The following is a 26031-nucleotide window of genomic DNA, read 5'->3' as shown; positions in this document are numbered from 1 at the left end:
CTTGCCAGGCGGCAGCTGCCCTGTGTGCTCTGGCAGGAGCTGGGATGTGCTGCCTGCAGCCTGCCCCAGTGGCACCAATCCGTCACCCACGCCCCCCCTTGAGCACCCAGCTTCGCAGGCAGCTCCTCCTGGGGCAGCCACGGTGCTGCCTCCCTGCCTCCCCTCCTCCTCCCCTGTGGCCCTGGGGGCACAGCCCTCGCTCTGCCCTGCGAGGAGAGACACTCCACGCTCCTTTTTTCTCCTCCTCCTGGGCGTCCAGACCTGCACCCTTGCAGCTGAGCTGGGTAGTGCTGCCCGTGCTGCCCTCCCCTGCCGGCTGCAGGGCCACCCTGTGCCGGGCACCCCGAGAGGTCCCTGCCCGGACCCGGGTGCTGTCCCCCAGATGCTCCGACCCGCCTGGCTCTGTCCGACACACCACGCTCGGCGGAGCTGCCGTTGGGCTATCGGGGTCACCCCCAGGCTCAGGGGTCACCCCCGCATCCCAGGCTGGGCACCTTGCGGGGACAGCGGGTCCGGCACCGTCCGCAGCACCCCACAGCTTCGTCCCTGAGCCCTGCGTCCTGTGATGCATTGCCCTGCCTGTCCGAGGGCTGGGCAGCGCTCAGATCCAGGCTTGGCTCCTGCACACTGGGCAATGCCCTCGTGTTCTCCGGGCTGCCTCCCGGCTCCGTGCCAGCCCTGGAGCCCCGGCTGTGCGCACCTGGTACCCTTCCATCCCCGGCGGAGGCTGCCCGGGGCTCCTTGGGGCGAGCGCCCGCCTTGCTCTCTCTGCCGGCTGCTCTGCCCACGTGCGTCCTGGCCCCGGGGCTTCGCCTCTGCCCCTCGGAGCCGCCCCGGCCGACGTCCAGCGCCGGGCGCTGCTTCTCAGGCTCCCGGTGGTTCGCAGCCGCCTCCTGCGCCGCTCTCTCCCGCCGCGCTTTGGGCACGTAGAGCGCCATGTCGGGCTTCCTGCGGCGCGCACCGGTCCGCCCTCGCGCCTCCGGCTGCATGGTGCCGCCGCCACCTGCGGAGGGGAGAAGCGTCAGTGCCACCCGCGCCCCGAGCAGCCCTCAGGCCAAGCACGACGGGAGCGGGGTGGGCAGGTAGGAGGCAGTCCCAGGGCTCCCATCCCTGGAGCACCAGGCTGCAGGGCACCAGGAATCGCAGGGCAGGGACGAGGGGCAGCCAGTGACCGTGCCACGCACGGAGGAGAGACGGAGCTGCAGCGGGGACCTGGCACACGGGTGTGAGATGAGGAGCTGACATGCAACTACTAAAGGTCTGGCTGAGCTGAAAGCCAGCCAGCAGAGGCAGCCACGCCGCCTGCAGGGCCTCGCAACCAGCAGGACTCGCTGCTGCAAGGACCGGCACAGCCAGAGGAGCTGGGCAGAGGACAGGGGCTGCCTGCGGTTCCCAGGACAGTTCCCGGTGGCTCGGCACCGTGCTCCAGGTCTCCTGGAGGGGACCAGCCTCACCATCACCATCACGGTGCAAACATCACACAGGAGACAGGAGGTGCTGAGAGCAAAAACGGGACCCCAATGCCCACCCCAGCCCTGGTGCTGCAGGCAGGGGAGCTCAGCTCCTGCTGAATGCATGGGGCTGAGCACACACCCACAGCAATCCCCGGTGCCAGCACGCCGAGCAGGTCGGGACGGGGACATCCTGGCGAGAAGCCGTGGCCATGCCAGGCTCCTGGGCTGCCCCATCCTGGCGGAGATTTATTTTTCATCATCTTTGGCACAACCAGGCGCGCTGCTATCTGCCAGGCCCCGTGCCCCTATAAATATGCATCAGGCAGCGTTTATGGAGACGGATGGGGTGGGGGGGCTGCGCTGTGGCTGAGGGGAAGGCAGAGCGGGGCCGGGCCGGGGCCCCGTGATTAATCACTGCCCACTCTGTTTAGGGGTATTCATCACGGGCCGCTGTCAGGTAAATCACTGGAAAAACACCTCTTCAGTAATTAATGTGGAAGTGACGGATGGACAGCCCCTGGGCCCATTAATCTGGAACATCAGAGCCTACCGAGATTATGAATGTCAGGATGCATAAACTGCCGGCGGATCAATAGGGCCAGGAATCCGTCCAAGGCTCTCATTTCCGCGGCACCTCCGGTACATTAGGCTCCTCTCCCCTCCCCACGAACCACGCCGAGCCTCCGGGACGGGCGGCCCCGGCCGGCGGTGGCACGCTTGGTGCCCATGGCCCCCGCTCAGAGAGCCGGCGGTGCCGGGCTGCCAGAGCCCGCCGTTGCCCCGCGGCCGGCCGGGAAGCGCCTGGGGCTGCCCGCGCCTGCCGGATGGACGGACAGACAGGCAGACGGATGGAGGCAGCGCTCCCCGCAGAGCCCTGGCGTGATGGATGGGTCTCTCCCGGCTCTCACGAAACCGCCAGCAAGCCCGGCACGGGGAGACGGAGACAGCAGGCGGCTCGGCGGCTTCAGTGGGGAAACCACCGGCAAAGGACCCGGCTGCCCCCTGTTCACACCTCCCAACCCAGCACAGCCCCCAAAGAGCAGGGTCTCACCCCACACCTCAAACTCATCCCCGGTGCTCCCCAGGAGCTCCATGCCCCTGCCCACCCCCGTGGGCACTCGGTGCGGGGCAGGAGGGGGCACCGGGGCGACGCTGCCCCCACCATTTTTCTCACTGCGGAGACATATGCGGCGCTTGTCATTTTTTTTCCCTTCTTTGATACACTAATTTCGCTGGCAGAATGGTCCCCTTTGTCTTATCGACTGAGAAAAAAGCAACGCATCCTATAAACCGTCCAAGCTCTGGGTTAGTCCATTTTTTCAGCACCGAGGCGTTATACATTTTCTCACCGAGCGGCAGCCCAGCCTAGCCGTGTGCCGGTGGGGAGGGGGCACCGGGAGCAGCCCCCGGCCATCAGCATTTTGGCACACGTAATGCTATCTAACACACGCTTCCTCAGCAAAACCTTCCAGCCACATCTGCCTGCCCACGGGGAGCAGCGCCCAGGCTGCGAGGCCCACACGCCTGATGCCGTTTCGGAGGCACGGCCATGGGGCTGAGGGCATTTTATAGCTAAAAAAAAAACCGTAGGGAAAAGAGCTTTCTCCACCACCACGTCGCCTCGCTCGCCCAGGGCTGCGGAGCTGCTTCCACATCCTCCAAGGGGGGAATTTCCCCAGGGAAAATGCCCCCAGCAGCCAGGCCTGGCAGACAACGTGGCTGTGCCACCGCACCAAACCGTGCGACCTGCACCCCGTGCAGGAGCCGGGGCTTTTGGTGCTGCTCCTGCTCCCCTCCAGCAAAAGGGGCTGAGCCTGCGGGGGGACTGCTGAGCCCCATCAGCGCTGCTCCCCAGACGGGAGCACGGATTTCCAGCCCCGGGACGCTGCCCAGCAAGGGTGCTCTCCTTTCCCTTCAGCCACCGCACGTGCCAGCGCCGCTCGGGGAGCCCAGCCAGGAGCAGCATCGCTCCAGGCACATCCCAAGTCACCTCCAAGAAGAGCCTTCGCACGCAGGATTTATGGGCTCCTCGAAAGCTTGCCATTCACCTTGCCTCACCCTCCAGAGCAGATGGTGCGGCATTAGCCAGACGGGCGGTGCTGGGAGCATCCTCTCCCCGCGCGCTGCCAGGGACGAGCCGCGTCCCGCAGCCATGCGGCAGGCAGCTCCTGTCCCCGGGCATGTCACGCAGGGAACACCAGGCAAAGCAAGGCAACAAACAACAGCAAGGTTGCAGCAGCCCCCAGCAGCCAGCCCGGGCTGGCAGGGACACCCGCAGCCCAGAGGGTTTGGGTTTTTTTTTTACTGCTAAGGGCAGCGCAGCTCCTGCCCCGGTTCTATACACACTTCATCAGATGCCACGGCCACGCGTCACCTCCGACTGATTTCACGCTCCGGGAGGCAGAGCAACAGCCCTGGCTGCAGGTCTCATTCACACTACGCTGGCAGGGCAGCCCCACGGATCCCAAACTGGGGACCAAGTCACCGCTCGCCCCTATATCTCCTCTCCCCTGCGCCGTGCGGGCTCAGCTGGGGCGCATGAGGCTCCGGCACGAGTTTGTGAGGGTCTGAGCAGCTGCTCGGGCACCGTGCCGGCCCGTGCTGCTCCTCTGCAACCACCGGCACCGTGCACGGGCAGCGCTCCTCTCCTCCCTCTCTTAGGGCCACGCACGGATGCCGGGCTGTCGGGCTCGCACGCAAGCGTGCCAGTTCCTGGAAAAGTTGAAGTGCCACCCAGCCCCGCCCTCCCAGCAGGCTGCCTCGTTTCCTGGCAGGGCGCTGTATTTTTTAGCCTTCGAGGTTTCTAATTCCACTCAATCCATACTGCCATCGATAGAGCACGTAACCTTAAAGCCTTGACGGCGGGCAGGGAACGGCAACACCTCGGGGCCGCGGCTCGCAGCGCTGCTCGGGGAGCGGGAAGCGCCCTTTGGGGGACCGCGTGCAGCCTCGGTGTGCAGCTCGCACGCTGGCAATGTCACTCTTTACAGCCTGCCGCAGCTCGGGTGAAAAAAATCCTACAACTACTAATAAAAACGAAGCTACAAGGAGATTCTAAACAGCCCCGATTATGAAGCTCACCTCAAAGCGCTCGCTGGCTGCACGGCGCCGGCACCCAGAACGGGGACAGGAGCTGCCCGTCCGCACCCGCCACCTCCCTGCGCCCTTTTAGAAAGCTGCAAGGCTTCCCAGGTGTCTCCCATCACAGATATCAGCGTTCCACACCTCTCCTGCTCTAAGCAGAGCAGGACGGGCTCATGCAGCAGGGCCACGGAAGGACCTGGGTACCCAGCAGGGTGAGGCCGGACTGGCTGCGGGGTGATGCAATGGCACAGAGCCGCCGGCACAACACGACGCCAAGCAAAGCACCCCGAGAACGGGGGGCTGCTGCCCACCCACGCCTGCCCCGGCCCCGCGGCTGCTGGGGCTCTGAGACCTCCTGCCCTGCTCCCGGGAGAGGGACGTGCTCCAGGCACGGCACCAGCCACGGAACCCGCGAGGAGACGGCGAAGCGCCGACACCGGCGGGCTGCCAAAGGGAAACACGCGGAGAAAAGGGAGAGATTTCAATCGCGCCTCTCGCTCCCGATGCTCCTAGGAGATACCTGGAAACAAGAGAAGGGGGACGTTTCAGGCAGGAGGTGATTTATAGGTCGATACCGTCCCCTTAACAGCTGCAGGGGAAAAAAAAAAAAAAAAAGGGACAACACACAAAAGCAGAAGGAGTTAGTAGGCGCTCAGGGGGTACGGGGAATACGAAAGGCTTTACAAATATACCAGGGCAGGATCAGCACAAAAGCGAGGAGGTCTATAAATAAATAAGGGGGGAGGGAAAATTAATGACGGCTCAAAAATAAAGATGCCTCAAAAGGGCAGAATTACTGTTTTTAACCAGAAAAATGCAAATGAGGCAGGGGCCTCCCAAAGCCAGCCGCAGGGAAGCAAAACCAGCGCGGCCAGGCAGAGCCGGGCACCCGGACGGCTCGCAGCGGGAACGTGCCCGCCGACCCCGCCACGGGCTCACCGGGGGGCACGGCGGTGGCAGGGCGAGCGAGCCCCAAAACGGAGCCCCACAACACCGGAGCCGGGGGGCACGGGCGCAGAATCAGCCCCCGGTGCGGGGGCACGGAGCCCGCGGACGCCCACCACGGCGGGCTCCCGCCCCGTAGGATGAGGAACGGGGACGAGGCACCCGGGCCGTACGGCCGGAGGGATTCCGGCAGCCGCCCGGGCGCGCTGGGGCAGGGGACAGGAAGGGGACGGCGGGACCGGGGACGGCGGGGACGGGGCAGGGGGCGCCCCCCCGGGCCGCTCTCGCCCCTCGCCGGTGCCCCCCCGGTGCCCGTGCCCGCAGCGGGGGCCGCCCGTCGGGGGCCGCCCGTCGGGGGGCTCGGCGCGGGCGTTACCGGTGGCCTCGCCGGGTCCCCCGCCGCTCCGCGCCGCCGCCGCCGCTTCCGCCACGCCGAGCCCGCCCCGTCCCGCCGCGGGGTGCGCCGGGACCTGTAGTGCGGCGGCACCGGCACCGCCCCGCGCACCCGCACCGGCACCGGCACCGGCACCCGCGCGGGCGCGGCACCGCCCCGCGCCACCGGGCTGAAGCGCGCCGGGGCGGCCCCGGGGGACAGCGCGGCGGCCGGGGAGGCGACGGCAGCGGGTGACCCTGGTGGCCCGGCTGCTCCCTCCCCGTTGTGGGGGCTCCGTGTCCCCCAGGGAACCCCCCGAGGGTCGTCGGTGCTGGCTTTTAGGGCGTCCGTGGGCACGGGAACCCCGACGGGCGTCTGGGATGTGCTGCCAGGAGCTGTGCTGGGGGGCAGCGGGACGAGGACATGGGGCCACGAGGACATGGGGCCACAAGGACATGGGGTGGCAAGGACATGGGGTGACAAGGACACAAGGCAACAAGGACATGGGGCAACAAGGACACAGGGACACAAGGACACAGGGACACGAGGACCCGGGGACATGAGGACATGGGGACACAAGGACATGGGGTGACAAGGACACAGGGACACGAGGACATGGGGACACAAGGACGTGGGGACACAAGGACGTGGGGACACAAGGACATGGGGCGACAAGGACAGGGGGTGACAAGGACATGGGGAAACAAGGACACGGGGCGACAACGACATGGGGACACAAGGGCATGGAGTGACGAGGACATGGGGTAACAAGGACATGGGGTGACAAGGACATGGGGACACGAGGGTATGGGGCAACAAGGACACAGGGACACAAGGACACGGGGCTCCATGGCCAACAGGAGCGGTGGGCGCAGGGCTCCCGCTTCCCGCAGCGCTGCCCGCCGGCGTGACCCCGCGGGAGGCTGCCATTGATTTCCCATTAGCTTTTAATGTCACGTAGGCAGCGGGAGCGCTGCTGCCTGCTCGGAGGCTCCCAGGCGCCCCTCGGGCCGCATCCTGCCTTCCCGCTGCAGGCGGAGGGCTGCGGGGTGCTCAGCGCCTTGGAGGCCCAGACGAACGGGCGGAGGGAAGGTGTCTGCGCCGGGCCGCGTCGCTCCGCATCCTTCCTGGGGTTTGGCGTGGAGCGAGGCTGGCTGCCGAGCGGATAATGAACGCGGCCCCGGCGCTCGCACGCGTTCGCCGGCAGCGTGGGCGGCAGGGGAGCGCGCCGGGGAGCAGCGCAGCCTCGGCTCCTAATGAGGCGCTGCCGCCGCCGAGCACTCCTGGGCTGGAGGGACGGGGCGCACGGGGACCGGCTGGGCTCTGCTGGAGGCAGGGGACAGCCCAGGGGACACGGAGCTGCGTGCCTGCCCCTACATGCCAGTACAGCCCTGAGGGCTCAGCACCGGGGGCACCTGAGCACCAGGACCTGGTTATTCCATGCTGGGTGGCAGGCCCAGGCGATGATGCATTTTTCCTTTTATTTCCCTTGATTTGGGCTCAGTGGGGAACAAGGAGGCTGTGCTCCATCACCGCAGCCCTGCAGGATCTCTACTGGGAGCTGAGCAGGGCAACCCTTGGGCAAGACTGAGATGTGTAGGGCCATCCCTGCCACCCCCGTGGCCCCAGGGCAGGATGAGGAAGGCTCACACCGAGCAGGGCCACCCGGCGCCCGTCGGGAGCAGCCCCAGCCCCAGCCCACCATGTCCCAGAGGGGACCGTGGCCCCTCTTGCAGGTAATCGATGGCAGCAGCTCCTGATCGCTTTCATTATTATTATTTTCTTATGCATGTGCGCACAGGAGATTTATCGCCAGCTACGGAGGCAAAATCAATTATTCATGTTATAAATTAGAAAATGATTTATGTTTGTGGGAGGCCAAGCAGCGTGGAGCCCCTGGCCTCGTGGGAGCTGGGTTTGTCTGGGAACGGCACCAGGCAGCCCCTGCCAGCACTTCCCTGGCCTCTCCATCACTGCTTCGCCCGGAGTGTCCCTTCCAGGGTGCCCCCACCCCACCACAGCACCCCGCAGCACCCAGTCATGCCTGCCCAGTCAAACCCATGCAGCCCACCCCAAAACCCCATATGGGCCCAGCTCCGTGCTTGGGGTCAGCAGCCATCAGCAGCTGGGGGGACTGGGCTTGCCGGGCTTGGGCAGTGCTTGTTCCCGGGTGCTCCTGGCTGAGCTCAGGGCGTCACAGCACCCTGGCTGGAGGTTGGGAAGGCTGGGGACAGCGGTGGCCTTGTCTCCCTGGACGGAGAGGCAGGACGATGCTCCGCAGGCAGTTTCCATGGCAGCAGCAGCGTGGTCCAAGCGCTGCGAGGTGTGGGCTGCAGGAGGACCCCCCCCTTGCTTCCCCCTGCTGGAGACATCCTCAGGTGTCCCCTCCTGGTGTGCTCCTGCCTCCCGCAAGGGACACTGTGGTCCCCTCCAGAGTGCCACAAGGGGACAGGGTCCCCTCGCACCGCCACCCTGCTTGCACCAAGCCCCGAGGCTGGCCGCCCCAGCATGGGGCTGCAGGGCTTTGTATGGCCGTGCCCCCACTTCTCCTGGGCTAGGGTGGTTTTAGGGTTCCTGGGAGTCATCCCGGGTGGGGAGAGCGCTGGTGGGAGCTGCAGCACCCCATGGCTCTGCGCCAGGGGTCCCAGACCCCCACCTGCACCCCAGCCCTGGCTGCCTGGGCATCTTAACCCCCCCGGCACAGCTCGGGCAGCCAGCCGGCCGGCCGCTCTCTGCTGATAGCGGGGCTGCCAGAGAGCCTGGGTCTGAAGCTGCCGTGCCTGTGCCTCCCAGGGGACGGCACAGCGGGCCGGGAGTGCTGCCTGCCTCTCCTTGTCTCTTCATCTGCAGCTGCGTCAGCCGGGGCCGCGGGGAGGCACAGGCTGAAAGGAGCAGCACGGGAGAGAAAGGGGCTGTCGGCAGCCCCAGATCCGGCTCCGATCGGAGGCAAGTCGTGCATCCAGCTCCTGCACGCACAGCATCCTGCGCTGCGCTGAGCCCCGGGGACAGGAGCGGGGAGGAGAGGCGGCACGGGGCAACCTCGGCTCTGCCCTTGCTCCCCGAGCAGCCTCTTCTCCCCCAGCCCTGCCTCTGAGCCCTAGTGCTGGTCACCTGCCCGTGGCCCCAGGGCTCCCGTGTCCTCGGAGCTGAGAACTTGCCAGCTCGACACACACACACGGTGCATCACAGCAGGGGGGGCTCCCCACGCACCGAGAGCCAGGTACAGCCCAGAGAGCTGCCAGGACGACCCGTGAACCCTGAGCTGTGCATGTCGGGCTTCTTGCGGAAACACCGGGCAATAAATGGGTCACGCAGCGCAGCCGGGAGCTGGCACTGAGCTCCCACCTTGCTGAGCCGTTCTAGGGAACCCAACGTGGGCCCACGCTGCCGTGAGCACCCAGCTGATTTATTGCTGCAGAGCAAGTGCTAGCAGAGTGCTTTTGATGGAGAAAAGCCCCGGGAGCTGCAGTGGGCGCGCAGGGGCACACAGGGCATCGCCCATCACAGCCGTGTGCGCCCTCACCCCAGCTCTCCCCAACGCCTGGCCTGGGAGCCTGCAGCAGCCAGGGGAGGGGACTGCGGAGAGCTCGGGGCTGGGGCAGATTAGATCTGCTTTGCATTATTGCACCAAACACCTGGGGACCCGGCGGCTCGTGACAGCGCTGTATAATGCGAGGAAGCAGCCCGCGGTGCGGGCAGGCGCCGGTGCTGCCGGCGGCTGGCGGGCAGGGAGGCGATGGGGCTGCGGGCCGGCAGCCCTGGCCATGCCCCTGGGAGCACAGGTCTGGCCTGGGGGGATGAGCAGGGCTCTCCTGCTCCCTCTGTTCTCCTGCACATCGAAAATAAATAGGCAGGGAAAGCAGCGCCGGTGCTGCAGGAATCAATACCGCTCCAGGAACAGCCTGGGTGCTCCTCCCTGCACTCCCCCGGGGAGCCTGCCCCCGAGCGCAATCTCCCTGAGCAATCGCTGTTGTCTCCTTCCCGGTACTGTCTTGTTTGCCAGCCTGCTCAGCAGGACCGTGCCTGATGGCCGTGCAGCAGCATGGGGGCGTGGGTGACAACCCCCGAGCAGGGGAGCGTGCTACCCGGGCAGCCCCGCTCTTGGGAAATGGGCAGCAGAAGCAGGAGAGACGCCTCAGGGGATACGGGCTGTGCTTTTGCCCAAGTTAGCCCCTGTTGTCACTGTCACAGCTTGATCTGTTGTGGCTGTGGTCCCTGGGAGGCACCCAGGATGCTGTTGTGAGGTGGTTCCTGCCCGCCAGCCGTGCCTGGGTCTCTGTCCGTGTCTCGCCCGGCGCTGGCTGTGGCACTGCTGCCCGTGGGTGACAGCCACTGCCCCGTGGGCAGGAACCCGGCTGCTTTCCGTGGTCCGTGATTTGAATCGATCCATCTGCGGGACCCACCTGGAGCTGATAAATCTTGCAGGAGCCCTGGAAGAGGAGGCCGAGCGGGGCAGGCTGCACATCTCCCTGCCTCTCCACAGCTGCACGGCTCCTCCAACGCAGCCGCCCCACGGGTCCTGCCAGCCCCAGCTGGCTGCCAGCAGCGCCCAGCTTTCCCCACAGCCTCCATTTGCTGTTCCCCATCTGGGTACGGCCCAGGGCCTCCACCCACCTGAGACCCCCCCAGCAAGGCAGCCCCGTCCCCGTGCCCCCTTATGAGGACCCCATGGCCCTGCCCAAGAAGAGCTGATGGGCCCAGGCCCCATCGCGGCACCCACCAGCTCCCTCCCCAGCCTTGCGTCCCCTCTCCTGGCACAGGGCAGGGCGGTCCCGCATCTCCTCCAGGTCCCCAGGTGGCACAAGCCCAGCTCGTCCGCGGGGCAGTGTCCTGCAGGGGACAGAGGCTCTGTCTGCTGTCACTGCCCTGCACGAGCCCCCGCAGGTAGGGAGGGAAAGCAGGGACAGGCACCGCGAGGCAGGAGCCGATCGCGGGCAGATCCGGTTACAGGCAGCACGGGGCAGAGAGATCGGCAGAGAACAGCAATGCAGCAAAAAGGGCTTTTAGTGATAATTAATAATTAACATTTCTAATGATGTCCCGGCGACAGGAAGAGTCCACGTGGGGACCCGGGGGCACTGCACACGGGGACAGGAGTGGCTGGGGGCCGTGCAGGTCTGGGCACGGGGAGAGCCAGGGGCAGGGTGCTGGGGCACTGCCTCTGTGCCCTGCTGCTGCCAAGGGAGCACGGCAAGCCCGTGATGAAAGGAACTGGAAGACGAGGCAAAATGCACCTCGGGGTTGACCTGGCCCCAGTGCTAGCCCCTTGCCAGGGGCTGCCAGGCTGGCTGGCAGAAGGCAGGGACCCAGGAAGGGCCATAATGATGTCGCCAGTGGGAGGCAGCAGCCCCTGTGCTCCTGGGGGGCTGCTGGGACAGGTGGGAGCCCGCAGGTCACTGCGAGCCCTGGCACAGAGACCCGGGCTGGGAGGTGTCTGGGCACCAGGGGCAGGAGCAGAGCTGGCAGGGGTCGGTGTGCGAGAGAGGAGGGCGGGTGCCATGGGACAGTGGTGGGGAGGGGACAGCAGGGAGGAGAGGCACGGAGCGAGGAGCCTGCCGAGTGCGGGCATCCATCGCCTGCAGGCTGTGAGCCACCGTGCGAGGGGTGTGCAGTCATGGGAGAGGCAAAAGCAGTCCTAGGAGGCACCAGGAGAGGCATTTCTGGTGGGGCTGGGGACTCGCTTGTGGCCCTCTGTGGGTCTCGGGGACCTGCAAGTGCTGGGAGGAGAGGAACAGAGACATCGCAGGGGGAGGCAGAGCCCGGGGGACCCGCAGCGGGAGGCCGGCGGCTCGTGCACGGCACGGCGCAGGCTGCGGGGGAACAAAGCGCGCACTATAAATACATCAGCGGGGTAAACGCCAGGGAGGAGAAGAGCTATTTCAGCTAAAAGACAACATTAGCACAGGAACAACTGGGGATAAATTATCCATGAATACATTTAGGGTGGAAATTAGACCCTCGGAGCGGGGAGGTCCCAACACAGCCCCTCCGGAGAAGGAAGCGGTGCCAGGAGCCAGGGGCAGCTCAGCAGCCGAGGGATCCTGCGGCATGCTGCTGGCGACATCATGCGCCCTCTTCTACTGTCAAAAAGCAGCGAGGGTGCGTGGTGAGGCCTGGCAGGCTGCTGCCTGGGCTGTGCTGGCAGCCACCAGCCGGGGCAGGAGACGCAGCGAGGAGTAGCGTGCAGGGCATTGTGCACGGTGTGTGCAGGGCAGTGTGCACGGTGTATGCACGCAGCATGCACAGTGTGTGCATGTGGTGTGCACGCTGGGTGTGCGCACAGGCCCGCGCGTGTGCTTGGGCACTGTGCTGGGTGCTCACACGTGATGTGTGTGCACAGGGTGTGTGCAGACAGGGGTGCTGCACGCAGGCTGTATTGCATGCATGCACGAGTGTGCACACTGCGTGTGGGTGCTGTGTGCTCGCTGGGCTGTGTGCAGGTGCCTCGGCCTTCACGGTGCTCCAAAAAGAGCAAGGACAGCCCCAGCCAAGGGTCTTGGAGGATAGTGCTCAGAGTCAGCATTGCTCTGCTCACCTGCGCCCAGTCCGTGCTGCACCACCTGGGGTTTGCTGGAGGGGACACGCTGGGGGGCCATGAACCCAGCTGGTCCCAGGCTGATTCTCATCCTGCTGGGGGATGAGCCACCAGGCACAGGGCTGCAGGGTGCCAGGAGCTGGGTCGGCAGGGATGGAGCGAGCACACAAGGGCCACAGGAAAAGAGCCTCCCGGAGCCTGCCTGCAGCCCTCCATGGAGCTCAGGCTCCCTCCCCCCCGCAGCATGTCTCACTGCCGCCTCGCTCTAATTTCCTGTCCATTGTCCCTGCCGCCACCGCCACCGGTCGCCAGCACAGCCAGGCTCCATGCGCCCCGCGCCCTGCCTCGCCTCCCCGGCACAGCCCGGCTCGTCTCCTGCCCACCCTCCGCTCCCCTCTGCAGCTCCTGGGTGCTCGCCCGCGTCCCCAGCCAGCACAGGGGCACAGGGACTGAAGCACGGCCACCGTGGCTGTGGTCCTGCTCTTGTCCCCCCAGAGAAATGTCCCAGCCCGCTGGGGGGACAAAGCCCATGGGAAGGGCCCTGGGGGAGGCAGCACGTATCGGGGGGCACCCTGTGGCCCCACACACATGCCCCAGGCCCCATGTGGCCGGCACCGTTCGCAGTCGCGGCACGCCGGAGGTGGCTCGCTGCCTGTGTTTGTTTTCTGTACCTGCCGCTCGCCAGGACGGTGTTGGAAGAGTTTGTGCGAATAATTACCGGGGTGGTTACCAAACCGGGGACGAGCTAACGGCTCAGCGGGGCTCTGGGCTCAGGGGGGTGCTTGCCCTGAGTGCACACGTGTGTGCAAGGCGGCAGGCACAGCGCGCCCACAGCTCTGGGGCACACAAGCACACATGAGCACAGCATTGCACACACATGTGCACCCTCACACCACGTTTGCCTGGCATCCTGGCCTCCTCACGGTGAACACTGAGGGCAGTGGTGGTTCCTGCCCCAAAGCAGTGCCCCACAGCGGGTTCCCTGGCCGCCCACGCCTGGCCACCATCCTGCCAGCCGTGGGGACCCTGCTCAGGCAGCTGTGCAGAAGCCCACTGCTCAGGCAGGCGCCCTGGGAGAGGGATCGCTGGAAATGCAGTGGAGGGGTACTTGATGCTCACGTGGCAGCACCACCGTGGGAGAAAATCACCAGGACTGAGAGCTCTCGAATCCAGCAGGGAGAGGAGAAACGGGAGAAACGGGCAGAAGCTGCAGCCAGACACGTCCTGGTGAGAAACAAGGGGTTCAGCAGGGCACGAGAGCAGCCACTCGAAGCAGCCCAGACTGCCGTGGGCTCCTGCAGCCTCCCGGCACAAGTGGTGTGGCTGCAGCCTCTGCACTGCGGTGCCTGGGGACGTGCTGCGGTGGGGTGACCCAGGCAGTGCCCCACCGGCGCTGCCCCCATCCCTGCCACAACCCCTTTCTGCATCCCGAGATGCTCTGTGCAGCACAGTGGCTGCCCAGGGGGAAGATGTGTCAGGGAAGGCAGCCCTTGGGGGCTGTGCGTGACCCCGCTCAGGTACCCCCTGGCTGTGAGGTTTTGGCAAGTCCATGACTTGCGTGGCCTGAGATGGGGCCGCTGTTACATGCTGCCCGACAGGGCACAGCTGGTCCAGGGCCCCCGCAGGGTAGGTGGCAGCAGTGGAGCAGCACCCACGGGCCACACAGGTGAGGGCACGGGGAAGATGCAGAGCGCTCGGGTGCAGCTTCGGGGGCTTCCCTCTCCCCTCCCTGCCTACAGTCACACTGCCCTGCCGGGCAAGGCACAGGGGACGGGGCAGGTCTGTGCACCCACGGCCACACGCACCCAGGGGGCAGCTGGTGGGGAGCCACCCTCGCCGTGCCCCGGGTGGAAATCTGCGGGGACTGCCCGCTGGGTGGCTCCGCTCCTGAGCACCCGGACCTGTGCGCCGGGGGGTCCTGGGGGCAGGTGGGGTGTGGTGGGGTGGGGTGGGATAGGGTGGGATGGGGTGGGGTGGGGTGGGATGGGGTGGGATGGGGTGGGGTGGGATGGGATAGGGTGGGATAGGGTGGGATGGGATGGGGTGGGATGGGGTGGGATAGGGTGGGGTGGGATGGGGTGGGATAGGGTGGGGTGGGATGGGGTGGGATGGGGTGGGGTGGGATGGGATGGGGTGGGGTGGGATGGGATGGGGTGGGATGGGATGGGATAGGGTGGGGTGGGATGGGTGGGATGGGATGGGATAGGGTGGGATAGGGTGGGATGGGATGGGGTGGGATGGGGTGGGATAGGGTGGGGTGGGATGGGGTGGGGTGGGATGTGATGGGGTGGGGTGGGGTGGGATGGGATGGGGTGGGATAGGGTGAGGTGGGATGGGGTGGGATAGGGTGGGATGCGATGGGGTGGGGTGGGGTGGGATGGGGTGGGATGGGATGGGTTGGGATGGGTTGGGGTGGGTTGGGGTGGGACGGGTCGAGCCACCACCCCGTGAAGGTTACGAGCCGCGCTCCCGGCGCACCCCCCAGCGGGTCCCCCCGTAATATTTCGGCTCCGTACCGAGCGGCGCTGCCCGGCCGTGCTTCCACTGCAATTTCGGGCAGTAAATCAGCGCGGCGCGGCCCCACCTCCCCGCTCCCCATTGGCAGCGGCGCCCCTCGCCCCGCTCATTGGCGAGCCCGCGGCCGCCCCGGCCCTACATAAACCCCGCTCGGGCGGCCCGAGCCGTCGGGAGCCGGGCGCCGAGGAACCGGAGGCGGGCGGCGAGGAGGGCGCCGCGGGATGCGCTCCCGCCGCCGCGGGGGCACCGGGCAGCCCCCCGCGCCCGTGAGTAGGGGGCGCGCCCCCGCGGCCCGACCCCGTTTCCCTCCCCCGGTAACTTTGTCGGGGACTTGGGGTGGCGAGGGAAGTTGGGGGCGGGTTTGGGGAGGGGGCGGCGGTGGGGGCGGGGTGGTGGGAGAGGGGGCGCGGGGGCGCGAGGTGGCCTCGGGGGCGCTGGGGACGTGGCGGTGGTGGGGGGCAGAGGGGAGAAGGGGGAGCCCCTCTCTCGGGGGCGTTCCCACCTGGTGGGGGACGTGGGGAGGGGGGTCTCGGTGTGGCCGGCTGTGCGGGAAGGGGCCGGCTGTGCTGCCCCAGCCAAGCCCCCCAAGGACCCGGTGTCCCTTCGGGCTGAGCTCCGAGGCTAAGGTGACTGCTCGTCTCCACACTGCATTAGCCGCTGCTGGCTGAGCCCCAGCGCGCCGGGTCCGGCGCTGAGGAGTCCTGCGTGGGAGGGGACGGGGATGGGGACAGGCAGGAACTGGGGGCTTCGGGCCCGTCAGAAGCACCCCTGGTGGGATGCGTGCCCGGGCCAGGGCCTGCAAGGGGGTGTGGAAGGGAGCACCACTGAGCCCGGACTGGGGCACGCGGTTTCGGCTGGAGTAAAGGCACTGCAGGGTCGAGGCGCTGTGGAAGGGGTGCTGCTGGCATCCCCATGGTACCGTGGCCCCTGTGGGAGAGGGGCAGCGAGTCTGCAGGACACCTAGACCTGCTCCTCCCTGGGAGGCACAGCAGTGGCAGGAAGGGGAAAACCATGTCACTGGGACACAGGCAGCGGGATGCCATGGGGCACTGTCATGGTACTGTGTTGTCACTGCTCTGAGGTGCCTTTGGGGTGTGACAGGGCCCTTGCTGCGCGATGTCACGCGATGTTATAGCGGTGCTGGTGGTGGCTGTGGCCCGGGATGGGCTGTTGCTGCAGTGGTGGGGCGTGACATGGCTGGGATGTGAGGCACAGCAGGCGGCGACGCCATGGTGGCACACGGGATGGGGTGGCTGTGCAGGCAGCCAGCTCCTGCCTCCCCGTGCTGAGGGTCATGGGGATGTGCATGAGGAGCCCTGAGGATATCACCTCCCCAGCTGTGGTGAGGGGTTTGTGGGGTGCAACCCCCTGCCTGCCCCAGAGCCCCCTTCCTGGTCCCACACACCCTGCTGCTACCCCAGCCCCATCCCCTCGTCCCCACAGGGCACTGCTGGCAGCGGCCATGCATGGAGATGGAAGAGCCTTGAGCCACCTCCCTGCCATGGAGCAGCTGTGGGGCCAGCACCCTGTCCCCGTGCTGCTCAGCTATCCCCTGCGTGGGCGCCCATGCTGCTTCCTACCACACTCCCGTCCTCTTGCCGCCTCTACCTGTCCTCCGCAGCTCGGCTCGGTGCCACCAGGCCCTGCCATGCAGAGCAAGGTGCCCTGGGGTGACTGCAGCTCCTGGGGTCACCTTGCCTCCAGGCGCTCACAATGTGAGCCAGGATGTGGCCCTGTCAGGACAAGATGGGACTGAGCCCTGCGCCAGCTGTGTGAGCAGGGCCTGGCGTCCTCAAAGCCCCGGTGGAGGCTCCTGCCATGCTGGAAGGCACGGGGCCTCTCCCATCCGCCACGAGGAGCTTGGATCTTCCTCCTCCTTTCCCAAAATGGCCTGGCTCTGGGCCGGGCAGCCCCCACCATGGCACCCAGCACCGGATCTGTGGGGAAGGGCCCTTTGTCTCTAATCAGGAGCATTGTTTCCTCCTGGAAAAGCTCCATCCAACTTGGAGGGATTCTGGCTGCAGCTGGATGGGGTGGGGGGGCCACCCAGGGAGCGGGCCAAGCTGCGAAGAGGGGGAGCTGGAGGGGAGGCAGAGCCCTGCCAGTGGCATGGGGACAGCCACTGTCCCTGCAGGCTGGGGACAGAGAGAGAGGCTTGGGGTCACAGGGCAGCCCTGCACCCCTGTCTGTGTGTGGATAGCTTGCCTTGGTGAGCCCAGGTGGGCTGGGGGCAGAGGCTCCCCTTCCCTTGCTGCTGGACACCTTGCTGCCCCGGGGAAGCAGGGACAGCAGACAAATGGCACCACAGAGCCATGTCCCCTGCTGGGCCACCCAGCCATCCCTCCAGGCCATGGGAGCAGGGCTGGTTTCTCCTGCTCCCAGCCAGCTCATGGGACTGCCCACTGCTGGGGATGCGCAGCTCGCTGCTGCTGGGGCTTCGTCCCCTGGAGGGGACTGCCTGCCCCGTGGGTGGCTGTCCCGAGTGCCACCTCACTTGTCACCTGCGCTACAGCCAGGTCAGAGCCAGCTCCAGAAGCTCCGCAGCCCTGCCAGCAGTGCTGGCAGCCACTGCTCTCCGCAGTCCGGGTTAATCGAGCCTCTCCTCCCTGCACCTCCTTCCCGTGGCCACATCCCCGCGCAGGCACCTTCCCTGCCAGCCGGGGGGGAGCTGGCCCCGCGGGGTCCCCAGGAGGAACAGCACCAGCCTGGGCGAGGGGAGCCTGAGGGCAGGCCTCATGGCGGCCTGCGGCCTCCTGCCGAGGGGAGCGGAGGGGCAGGCGCTGAGCTCTGCTCTCTGGGGACAGTGACAGGACCCGAGGGGACGGCATGGAGCTGGGACGGGGAGGGTCAGGCTGGGTGTTAGGGGAAGGCCCTGCACCCGGAGGGTGGTCGGGCACTGGGACAGGCTCCCCAGGGCAGTGGTCATGGCACCGAGTCTAACAGAGATCAAGAAGTGCTCATACAACTCAGGTGTGCGGTCTGATTTTTGGTGCTCCTGTGTGGAGCCAGGAGCTGGACTCGATGATCCTTTGGGGGGGTCCCTTCCAACTCGGGACATTCTGTGGGTCAGGATGGGGAAACTGAGGCACACTGGAGTCACCAGGCATTGTTCCCAGGGCCTTCCCAGCTCTGGAGGATTGGCCAGGCAGGGCACAACCTCTCCAGCCAGGCGACTGCCTCCTCTCCAGCCAGGCAACTGCCTGCTCCCCCTGGCCCTGCCAAGCCCGTGATCCACATCTCTTGCTGGGATCCTGGGTGCCCGCAGCCCCTTGGGGCAGGGTGAGCGGTGGCTGAGCCCAGCTTCGTCAGCACCCTGGTCCCTCCCATGGGATGGGCTCTCATGGCCCTGCTCCCAGCTCACTGTGCCACACTTCTGTCCCGAGGAGCCCAGAGGGTGAGCTGCAGCCAGGCAGGGCCATGCATATGGGGGCTCAGTGCTGTGGCAGTGCCTGGGGGGTTTGGGGCTGGAGGAGTGCGGGGCTGTGGGGTGGGGGGCGAGGAGGGGAAAGAGAGCAGCTCCCATGCAAGGGCAGAGGGGTGCTCAGGCTCCAAGGAGCGGGGGCTTGGTGAGGGGAGCCAACAGGCTGCAGGTCTCCCCCAGGTGCCCAGGATGCTGGCGCTGTGCCTGCTGTCCCTGGCCTGGCTCAGCGAGGGCTCGCAGCGCAGCGAGCCCATGTTCACCGCCGTCACCCACCGCCTCCTGCCGCCCGACTACGACAGCAACCCCACGCAGCTCAACTATGGTGTGGCCGTCACCGACCTGGATGCCGATGGTGACTTCGAGATCGTGGTGGCGGGGTGAGTAGGGGCAGCCTGCACGCGGTGCCTTGGGGGCAGTGGGATGTGGTGGCCCTGCAGGGACAGGAGCTCCTTGCAGCCCCGTGTCCTGGTGCTGGCAGCCTCCCTGCTGATTTCCCGACTTGCTCAAACTCTGTTTTCTCCAAAAAAGCACATGTGGTGCCCAGCTGAGTTCCCTGACTGTGGGAAGGCTTACTGTTCTGCTAATCCCCACCCCCTGCCGAGCCCCTCCAGCCGGCAGGAGGTGTGTGGTGCCCCAGTGTCACTGCTGGCAGGACACCTGTGTGGGGCCACACGGGTGCCCTGAGCCCAGCTTTGGGGCCAGGTACCCTTTGTAGGGTTGTGAAAGCTTCCCAGTGGCCAGGTCCCACCCCGCAGCACACAGCCAGCGTGTCCCTGAGCCGGCTCGGCTCCGCTGACAGGACTCAGCGCTCTCTGGAGACTCGCTTAATTGGCTGGAGGTTTTTTATAGCCCTTTATTGGTGTGATGGCTCGGAAGGGCTGGCAGGAACTGGGAAGGCAGGAGCCGTGTGCTGCGCTGCCCCAGCACCAGAGCAGGGCTGGACACAGAGCAGCTGCTGCCAGCGGGTCCAGCCATGGGGGCAGTGGCACAGGCTGTGTGTGCAGCACACTCCTCCATGAGGGAGGCTTGCACACACACGTGCCCTCACCTGGAGGGGGGATCCCTCACCCGTGAGCCCATATGGGGCTGCAGGAGCCCGGCTGTCCCTCAGTGGCACAGAACGTGATGCTGGGGGCAAGGGGCACAGGCATGGCTGTGTGCTGCTGGGTTGGCTCAGGAACCTGCTTCCCCCCCCCCCCCCACCGCGAGGGGGGCTCATCCCTGCAGGGGCTGCTGGTGTCTGCCCAAGGGACCACCAAGCCTACGCAGCTGGAGATCCCTGGAGGGGCACAGGCCACCGCTCGCAGCCAGCAGCGGTTTTGTAAGCAGCGGTGCCCGTTGTATAACTTGTTTACTGGTGCGCAGGGCAGGAGCAGGCGGGGAGCCTGTGGGGCGCAGCGTGCCAAGAGGATTTGCCCTGCGTGCTGCCTCCCCTGCCCTGCCAAAGGGCTGCAAGCAGGGACCTGTGCCCCATCCTACCTGGGTGCCCAGGCTGGGCAGACACAGGATGCCCGATGTGTGCTGGAAGGGGCCCAGGCTGAGCACTCCCCGTGGGCAGCCAGACCCCCACCTGGGTGCTGAGGGCAGCATGCCTCCCTCAGCCACCACAAACCACGCAGGTCTTTGCTGTGCCCGCCGTGGGGAGTGTGCGGTGCCGGGGGACGTGGGGACAGGACAGGGGCTTTCATCCTGTTGCCTATCCCTGGGGAGCTATCTCCTGCTCGTACCCGCAGGTACAACGGCCCGAACCTGGTGCTCAAGTACGACAAGGCACGGGGCCGGCTGGTGAACGTGGCGGAGGACGAGCGCAGCTCCCCTTACTACGCGCTGCGGGACCGGCAGGGCAACGCCATCGGCGTGACAGCCTGTGACATCGACGGGGATGGCCGCGAGGAGGTCTACTTCCTCAACACCAACAACGCCTTCTCCGGTGAGCCCCTGGGAGGGGGGAGGCTCCCGGCGCGGCTGCCCGCGACCTTCGGCGCGTGAGGGATGTGTGCGGGCTGGAGTTAATTTCTCAGTTGAGTGGCTCCATTGATTGATGGCAGCGCGGGTGGGACGCGGAGCCCGGCCAGCTGCTGAGTCAGCACTTCCCGCTGCCCATCGCCCTCCCCGCAGCACCCCGAGCGGGGGCAGCAGTGTCCCCTCGCTGCTGAGGATGTGTGCTCTGGACCTTGTGTTGCCAGTCTCGGTGTGTCTGGCAGCAGCTGTGCCCTCTGGACAAAGCCAGGAGCTAATCCTGCCCTGCTGGTGCTGTCTGAGCTCCTGGGGATGCCCCTCCTGGAGAGGGGACCTGTGTGCCCCAGGCTGGTACCAGGCACCCTCAGAGCTCCCTGTGTCTCTGCTCCAACCCGGCTCTGCCCTGTCCCCATCCCACAGCAGCAGATGTATGTCCCCGATTCTCCCAATTACCCAGGTTGCCGGCACGCCTGTCCCTAAATCCGACACTGGCACTGTGACAGGCAGCACAGCTCGCTGCCTGCGCCTGGCACGGCATCGGTTTCTGCCTTGCCAGGGATGATCTACGGGGCTGTGCCCTGTTGGGACACATTTTACCTTAATGAGTTGATTCTTCTCTCCGTCTCCTGGTGGCACTTAAGAGCCATGGGAGCTCTCACAGTGACAGGAGCAGGGGGCTGGGATGCTCGCCTTGCCACGGGGCACCCTGCACTGATCCCTGCTTTCGGGGAACAAACTGGCATCTGGCACCACCAGCTCACATCCCAGGGGGCTGCACACAGGGCTCAGGGGGAGGATGGCTGCTGCAGCCCCCTGACCCGTGCTCCCCCAGGCATGGCCACCTACACGGACAAGCTCTTCAAGCTCCGCAACGGGCGCTGGGAGGACCTGCTGAGCGACAAGGTGAACAGGGATGTGGCCAGCCGCTTCGCCGGCCGCTCCGTTGCCTGCGTGGACCGGACGGTGAGCGGGCAGGGCAGGGTGGCCAGGGGGCATCCCCGCATCCCCACTGCCCGGCCAGCCCCCTGGAGCTCTCCACTTGCATGGGCACCATCCCCATCCCACCCTTGCCAGAGCTGGGGGCGTCCCCCCCCCTCCCAGCAGCCGGTGGCTGTCAGGGCTCCGGGCGCCTGTCCGTGCGGTTGCCGCTAGCTGATAAACGTGCCTGTCGAGGTGATTTATGTTCCTGTCACCTGCTCTTTCTTCTTCCTCCTCCCCCAGCAGTTTGTTTCCAAACGATTATCGCTAAATCAGGGCCCAGCTGCTGCTGCATGGGACAAAGAGGGTGGTGGGGATGGGAGGGAGGGGGGGCATCTGCCCCACTGGGGAGCTGGTGGGACAGGGTGCCCTAAACTGGAGAGTGACAATGTGGCTGTCCCCAGTCCCATGTGCTTTTAGCCACGGTCTCACCCAGCCCTCACCAGGCACTGCTACCTATACGCCGGGCACCCAGCGCCTCTGAGAGCACCCAGCCCCACGGCAGGGAGGATTAAGCCCGAACCCATCCCCGTGGGCCCAGGTTTTGGCCGGGAGGAGCAGGGTGAAGCCGCAGGGCGTTGGCGGGCGCTGAGGCAGTGTCGCCGGCCGCAGGGCTCGGGCAGGTACTCCATCTACATCGCCAACTACGCCAGCGGCAACGTGGGCCCCCATGCCCTCATCGAGATGGACGTGGCCGCCAGCGACCCTGCCCGCGGCGTCGTGGTGCTGGTGGATGTGGCCGCCCAGGCGGGCGTCAGCAGGTACACAGGTACGGAGGGGACGGGGCACAGCCCCTTGCCGCAACCCGTGCCACGCATCTGCCTGCCTACCCTGTCTATCAGCAGCCCCACGGCCCGTGGGAAGGACCTGTGGGACCCCCCCCCCCCGGTGCCTGTTGTCACCCTTCTGACGCCCCCGTGGCATCAGCAGGGCTTGGGGATGCTGGCAGAGGTGTGTGCCAGCCTGCGCCCCATGCCACCACGGGGACCGCCGCTGGGCCCTGTCTCTGTGGCGGTAAATTGTTGCTAATTAGGAGTGTTGTCACCATGGCGATGGCAGTGATTAGGTTGGAAGTGACACAAACGGCTGCCAGCCCCAATTAGCTCCTGATGAGAGGGACTGAAGGAGGGAGACGGGCAAGGAGGGGGTGCAGGGGGTCCCAAGAGCACCGGGACTGGCACAGGGGCACGCGCCCCCCTGGGGCAGGGCAGCCCCCTCACCCCTGGCTGCTGTCCCCAGGGGGCCGTGGGGTGGCCGTGGGCCCCATCCTGAGTGACAGTGCCTCCGACATATTCTGCGGTAACGAGAACAGCCCCAATTTCCTCTTCCACAACCGGGGGGACGGGACGTACCGGGACGTGGCAGCTGCTGTGGGTGAGTAGGGGGACGGGGGGGGACAACCCTGGGTGGAGAGGACACAGGGACCAACAGCCCCACTGACTGAAGGGGATGGCTGAGATTGGAGACCACAGGGCCACGTCTCCGGAGATCTCCTGGGGAGACAGCAGCAGGGAGGGTCCCGTCTCCCTGTCCCCTTGCTGCTCGCAGGGCTGGATGACCCCTACCAGCACGGACGTGGTGTGGCGCTGGCTGACTTCAACCGCGATGGCCGCGTGGACATCGTCTACGGCAACTGGAACGGGCCGCACCGCCTCTACCTGCAGGCGGGGGCCCCCGGCCGTGTCCGATTTCGGGTGAGGGCTGGGGCTGCTGAGCCCTCGCTGCTGGGGGGACCCCAGCTTCACCCTGCTTTGGCTCCAAGCCTTGCTCGCCAGCGGCGTCCTGCTCGCCATACACGTTGGCAGCCCCTGCCCGTCCCTTGCGCAGGACATCGCCACCCCCAAGTTCTCCATGCCGTCCCCCGTCCGCACCGTCATCGCCGCCGACTTCGACAACGACCAGGAGCTGGAGGTTTTCTTCAACAACATCGCCTACCGCGGCTCCTCCGCCAACCGCCTCTTCCGGTAGGGCCGGGGGACGTGCCCCGTACTGGGGGGCCGAGCAGCCCGCGCCGCTCTCCACCGGCGGCACACGGGGGGCCCCCCGCTCCGGTTCTGCTCGTAGAAGGAGCCATGCCTGAGCCCTTCCCCGTGTCATTACCAGCTGCTGCGGCCGTGCCTGCAGCAGCCCCTGGGGTCCCCGTGCTGCTGATCAGCAGCTGCCTGGAAGCTTGCTCGTGGCTGCCGCTAATTGTGGGGATCAATTCCTCACTGCTGCCTGGTGGCACCCCCTCACCTCACTGCTGTCTGCCCGCTGCTGGCCCTGTGGGCGGGTGGAGGGTGGGGGGCTGTGGGGAGCTGGGAGCCCCTGGGGGGGGGTTCTCCGATCCCTGAGGGTTGTGGCAGCGGTTGGGGATGTGAGGTGCAGGGCCAGTCCCCCAACCACCCTGCACAGCTATCAGCAGCACCCCTGCCAACCCCATCACCTCCAGGTGCCACCGGGGCTGTCACCTCTCTACGGGACTGCTCCAGGAGGGAGCAAGCACTTGCCAGGAGAAGCTGCTGGGGGACATGTGCCAGCCCCCATGTCCCCTAACTCCCTGTCTGTGTCCGGCAGGCTCACCCGCAGAGAGCACTCAGACCCCATCGTGGAAGAGCTGAACCCAGGGGATGCGCTGGAGCCTGAGGGACGGGGCACGGGTGGGTCCCAGGGTCAGGGGTGGCCTGTGCTGGGGTGTGCCTGTCATAATGTGCCCTCATAACAAAGCACGACCTGATTCTGTCCTTGCAGGGGGTGCGGTGACAGATTTTGATGGCGATGGGATGCTGGACCTGATCCTGTCCCATGGCGAGTCCATGGCACAGCCGATCTCCATCTTCAAGGGCTCCCAGGTGAGTCAAGCAGGGGCTCCTTGCATTGTCCCCCGTCCCTGCCTCCTCTCCCGGCTCACCCCCAGCCCGTCCCTCCCTCCCAGGGCACTGACAACAACTGGCTGCGTGTCATTCCCCGCACCCGCTTCGGGGCCTTCGCGCGGGGGGCCAAGGTGGTGCTGTTCACGCGGCGCAGCGGCGCCCACCTGCGCATCATCGACGGCGGCTCGGGGTACCTGTGCGAGATGGAGCCCGTGGCCCACTTTGGGCTGGGTGAGCTGGAGTGGCTGGGGGGGGGGACACAAAACCCTGCCAGCACCCCCCGGGCAGGGGCCAGCTCTGTGGCCCGAGCACCCAGGGACCAGCTGCAGGAGCGAGGGGAGGTTTTGTCCCTGCCCACCCCAAAGGCACCCCTGTAACAGGCTGCCCGCCTGTAGGGCGCGATGAGGCCAGCAGCCTGGAGGTGACCTGGCCCGATGGCCGCGTCCTGGTGCGAGCCGTGGCCAGCAGTGAGACCAACTCTGTGCTGGAGGTCCCCTACCCCCAGGACACTGAGGAGCCGCTGGTGCCCACTCCGCTGGAGGTGAGGGCCGGCTGTGGGGAGCAAGGGGAGTTCTGAGGGGCAGAAAGGAGGGGCTGGGCTCTCCCGATTCCTGCCCCATCCTGGCTGTGTCCGCTTCTCCCCCAACTGCAGTGCGGGCAGGGATTCTCCCAGCACGAGAACGGACGCTGCGTAGGTGAGTGGCTGCTGGGGACACGGGCAAGTGGCCTGCAAGTGTGGGGACCTGGTGGGGAGGGCAGGGGGATGTGGTGGGGAGGGCAGGGGGACGTGGGGCTGGCACAGAGGATGGAGCAGCAGTGGGGCACAGCAGGGAGCGGGGAGCCGCGTGGGCACAGGGGGAGCCAGGGGGGCCACCGCTAGCAGTTCCCAGTCCACATCCCTTTGCCTGCAGACACCGACGAGTGCACGGAGTTCCCCTTCGTCTGTCCCCGGGACAAGCCCGTGTGCATCAACACCTACGGCGGGTACCGCTGCCGCAGCAACAAGCGCTGCAGCCGGGGCTTCGAGCCCAACGAGGATGGCACGGCTTGCGTGGGTGAGTGACGGCGGGGCCCCCAGATGGTGCTGCACCCCGGGATGGTGCTGTGCCCCAGCCCAGGGCCCAGCTGCCTCCTGCACCCCGCTGGGCACCTGCCCCATCACCCACACCCCGGCTCCGTAGCTGCTCGCCTCTGTGCCCACTGGTCCTGCGCCTCCCACTGAGCTGCCACTGACTCCCCTTCTCTCTCTCTCTCTCTCTCTCTCTCTCTCTCTCTCTCTGTCTCTCTGTCTCTCCTTCTCTCATTCTCTGCGCAGCTCAAGTGGCCTTTTTTGGGGGATACCCCTCCGCCGGGAGCTGGCCCTGGCCTCCCCAAGGCGCCCTCCTCCCTCTAGGCTTCGGACTCTGCTTTTGCCTCTATGCACTTTAGCCCCTGCCCGTAACTCGCCAGAGCAGCCTTGGCGGAAGGACCGGCCGCCCTCTGCCTGTCTCTTCCTCTCTCTCTTTCTCTCTCTCCATGTCGAACCGCCCTGCAACCGCCGGCTGCGCCGTGCCGGGGCGGCCGCCTCGTGAAGGGCAGGGGAAGGCGGCACCTTCCCTGGGACAGCAGCCAGGGAAAGCAGCCCCAGCGCTCCCCTCGCCTCTCCGGCGCCTCCCTGGTGGTCGCTTGCTCCGTCGACTTGATACCGTACCATGTGCCTGCTGGTTTGGCCTGCGACGTGTTTGCTTCTCCTGTCCCCTCTGCAGCGGGGGGACCCCGCTCCCCAACACCGCCAGAGGAGGGTCCCCCCAGCCTGGCAGGGGAGGGACCCCCCCGTTTGTTTTTTAACGTATTGACCCCACTGTTTGGAGTCAGACCCTGCTCAGTCTTCCAGCCCCAGTCCCCGAGAATCCCCCCAATAAACTATACACTGT

General features: G+C 66.6%; 1 protein-coding gene across 1 annotated transcript; it reads left to right on the top strand.

Annotated features, from left to right (window-relative positions):
- The first annotated feature begins 936 nt into the window (after positions 1 to 936).
- Positions 937 to 25181, top strand: CRTAC1 (cartilage acidic protein 1). Its single transcript, XM_050711960.1, has 14 exons — positions 937 to 1074; positions 18510 to 18706; positions 20063 to 20259; positions 21121 to 21251; positions 21879 to 22035; positions 22506 to 22640; positions 22815 to 22960; positions 23094 to 23230; positions 23823 to 23905; positions 23997 to 24097; positions 24181 to 24349; positions 24514 to 24659; positions 24771 to 24813; positions 25030 to 25181. Exons 1-14 carry the CDS (start codon positions 937 to 939, stop codon positions 25179 to 25181), a joined length of 1932 nt encoding a protein of 643 aa, XP_050567917.1.
- The last annotated feature ends 850 nt before the right edge of the window (positions 25182 to 26031 follow it).

The sequence above is a fragment of the Cygnus atratus genome, chromosome 7, assembly GCF_013377495.2.
Source record: "Cygnus atratus isolate AKBS03 ecotype Queensland, Australia chromosome 7, CAtr_DNAZoo_HiC_assembly, whole genome shotgun sequence".
Taxonomy (NCBI): domain Eukaryota; kingdom Metazoa; phylum Chordata; class Aves; order Anseriformes; family Anatidae; genus Cygnus; species Cygnus atratus.
This window is presented reverse-complemented; position numbering and strand designations above follow the sequence as displayed.

What these genes read in the sequence shown, in the direction of transcription:
- CRTAC1 (XM_050711960.1), top strand. Translation starts at nt 937, where the DNA reads ATGTCGGGCTTCCTGCGGCGCGCACCGGTCCGCCCTCGCGCCTCCGGC. An exon ending in GCCTGAGGGACGGGGCACGG is followed by an intron (nt 23,906 to 23,996) that starts GTGGGTCCCAGG and finishes CTGTCCTTGCAG; the next exon opens with GGGGTGCGGTGACAGATTTT. An exon ending in CCATCTTCAAGGGCTCCCAG is followed by an intron (nt 24,098 to 24,180) that starts GTGAGTCAAGCA and finishes CCTCCCTCCCAG; the next exon opens with GGCACTGACAACAACTGGCT.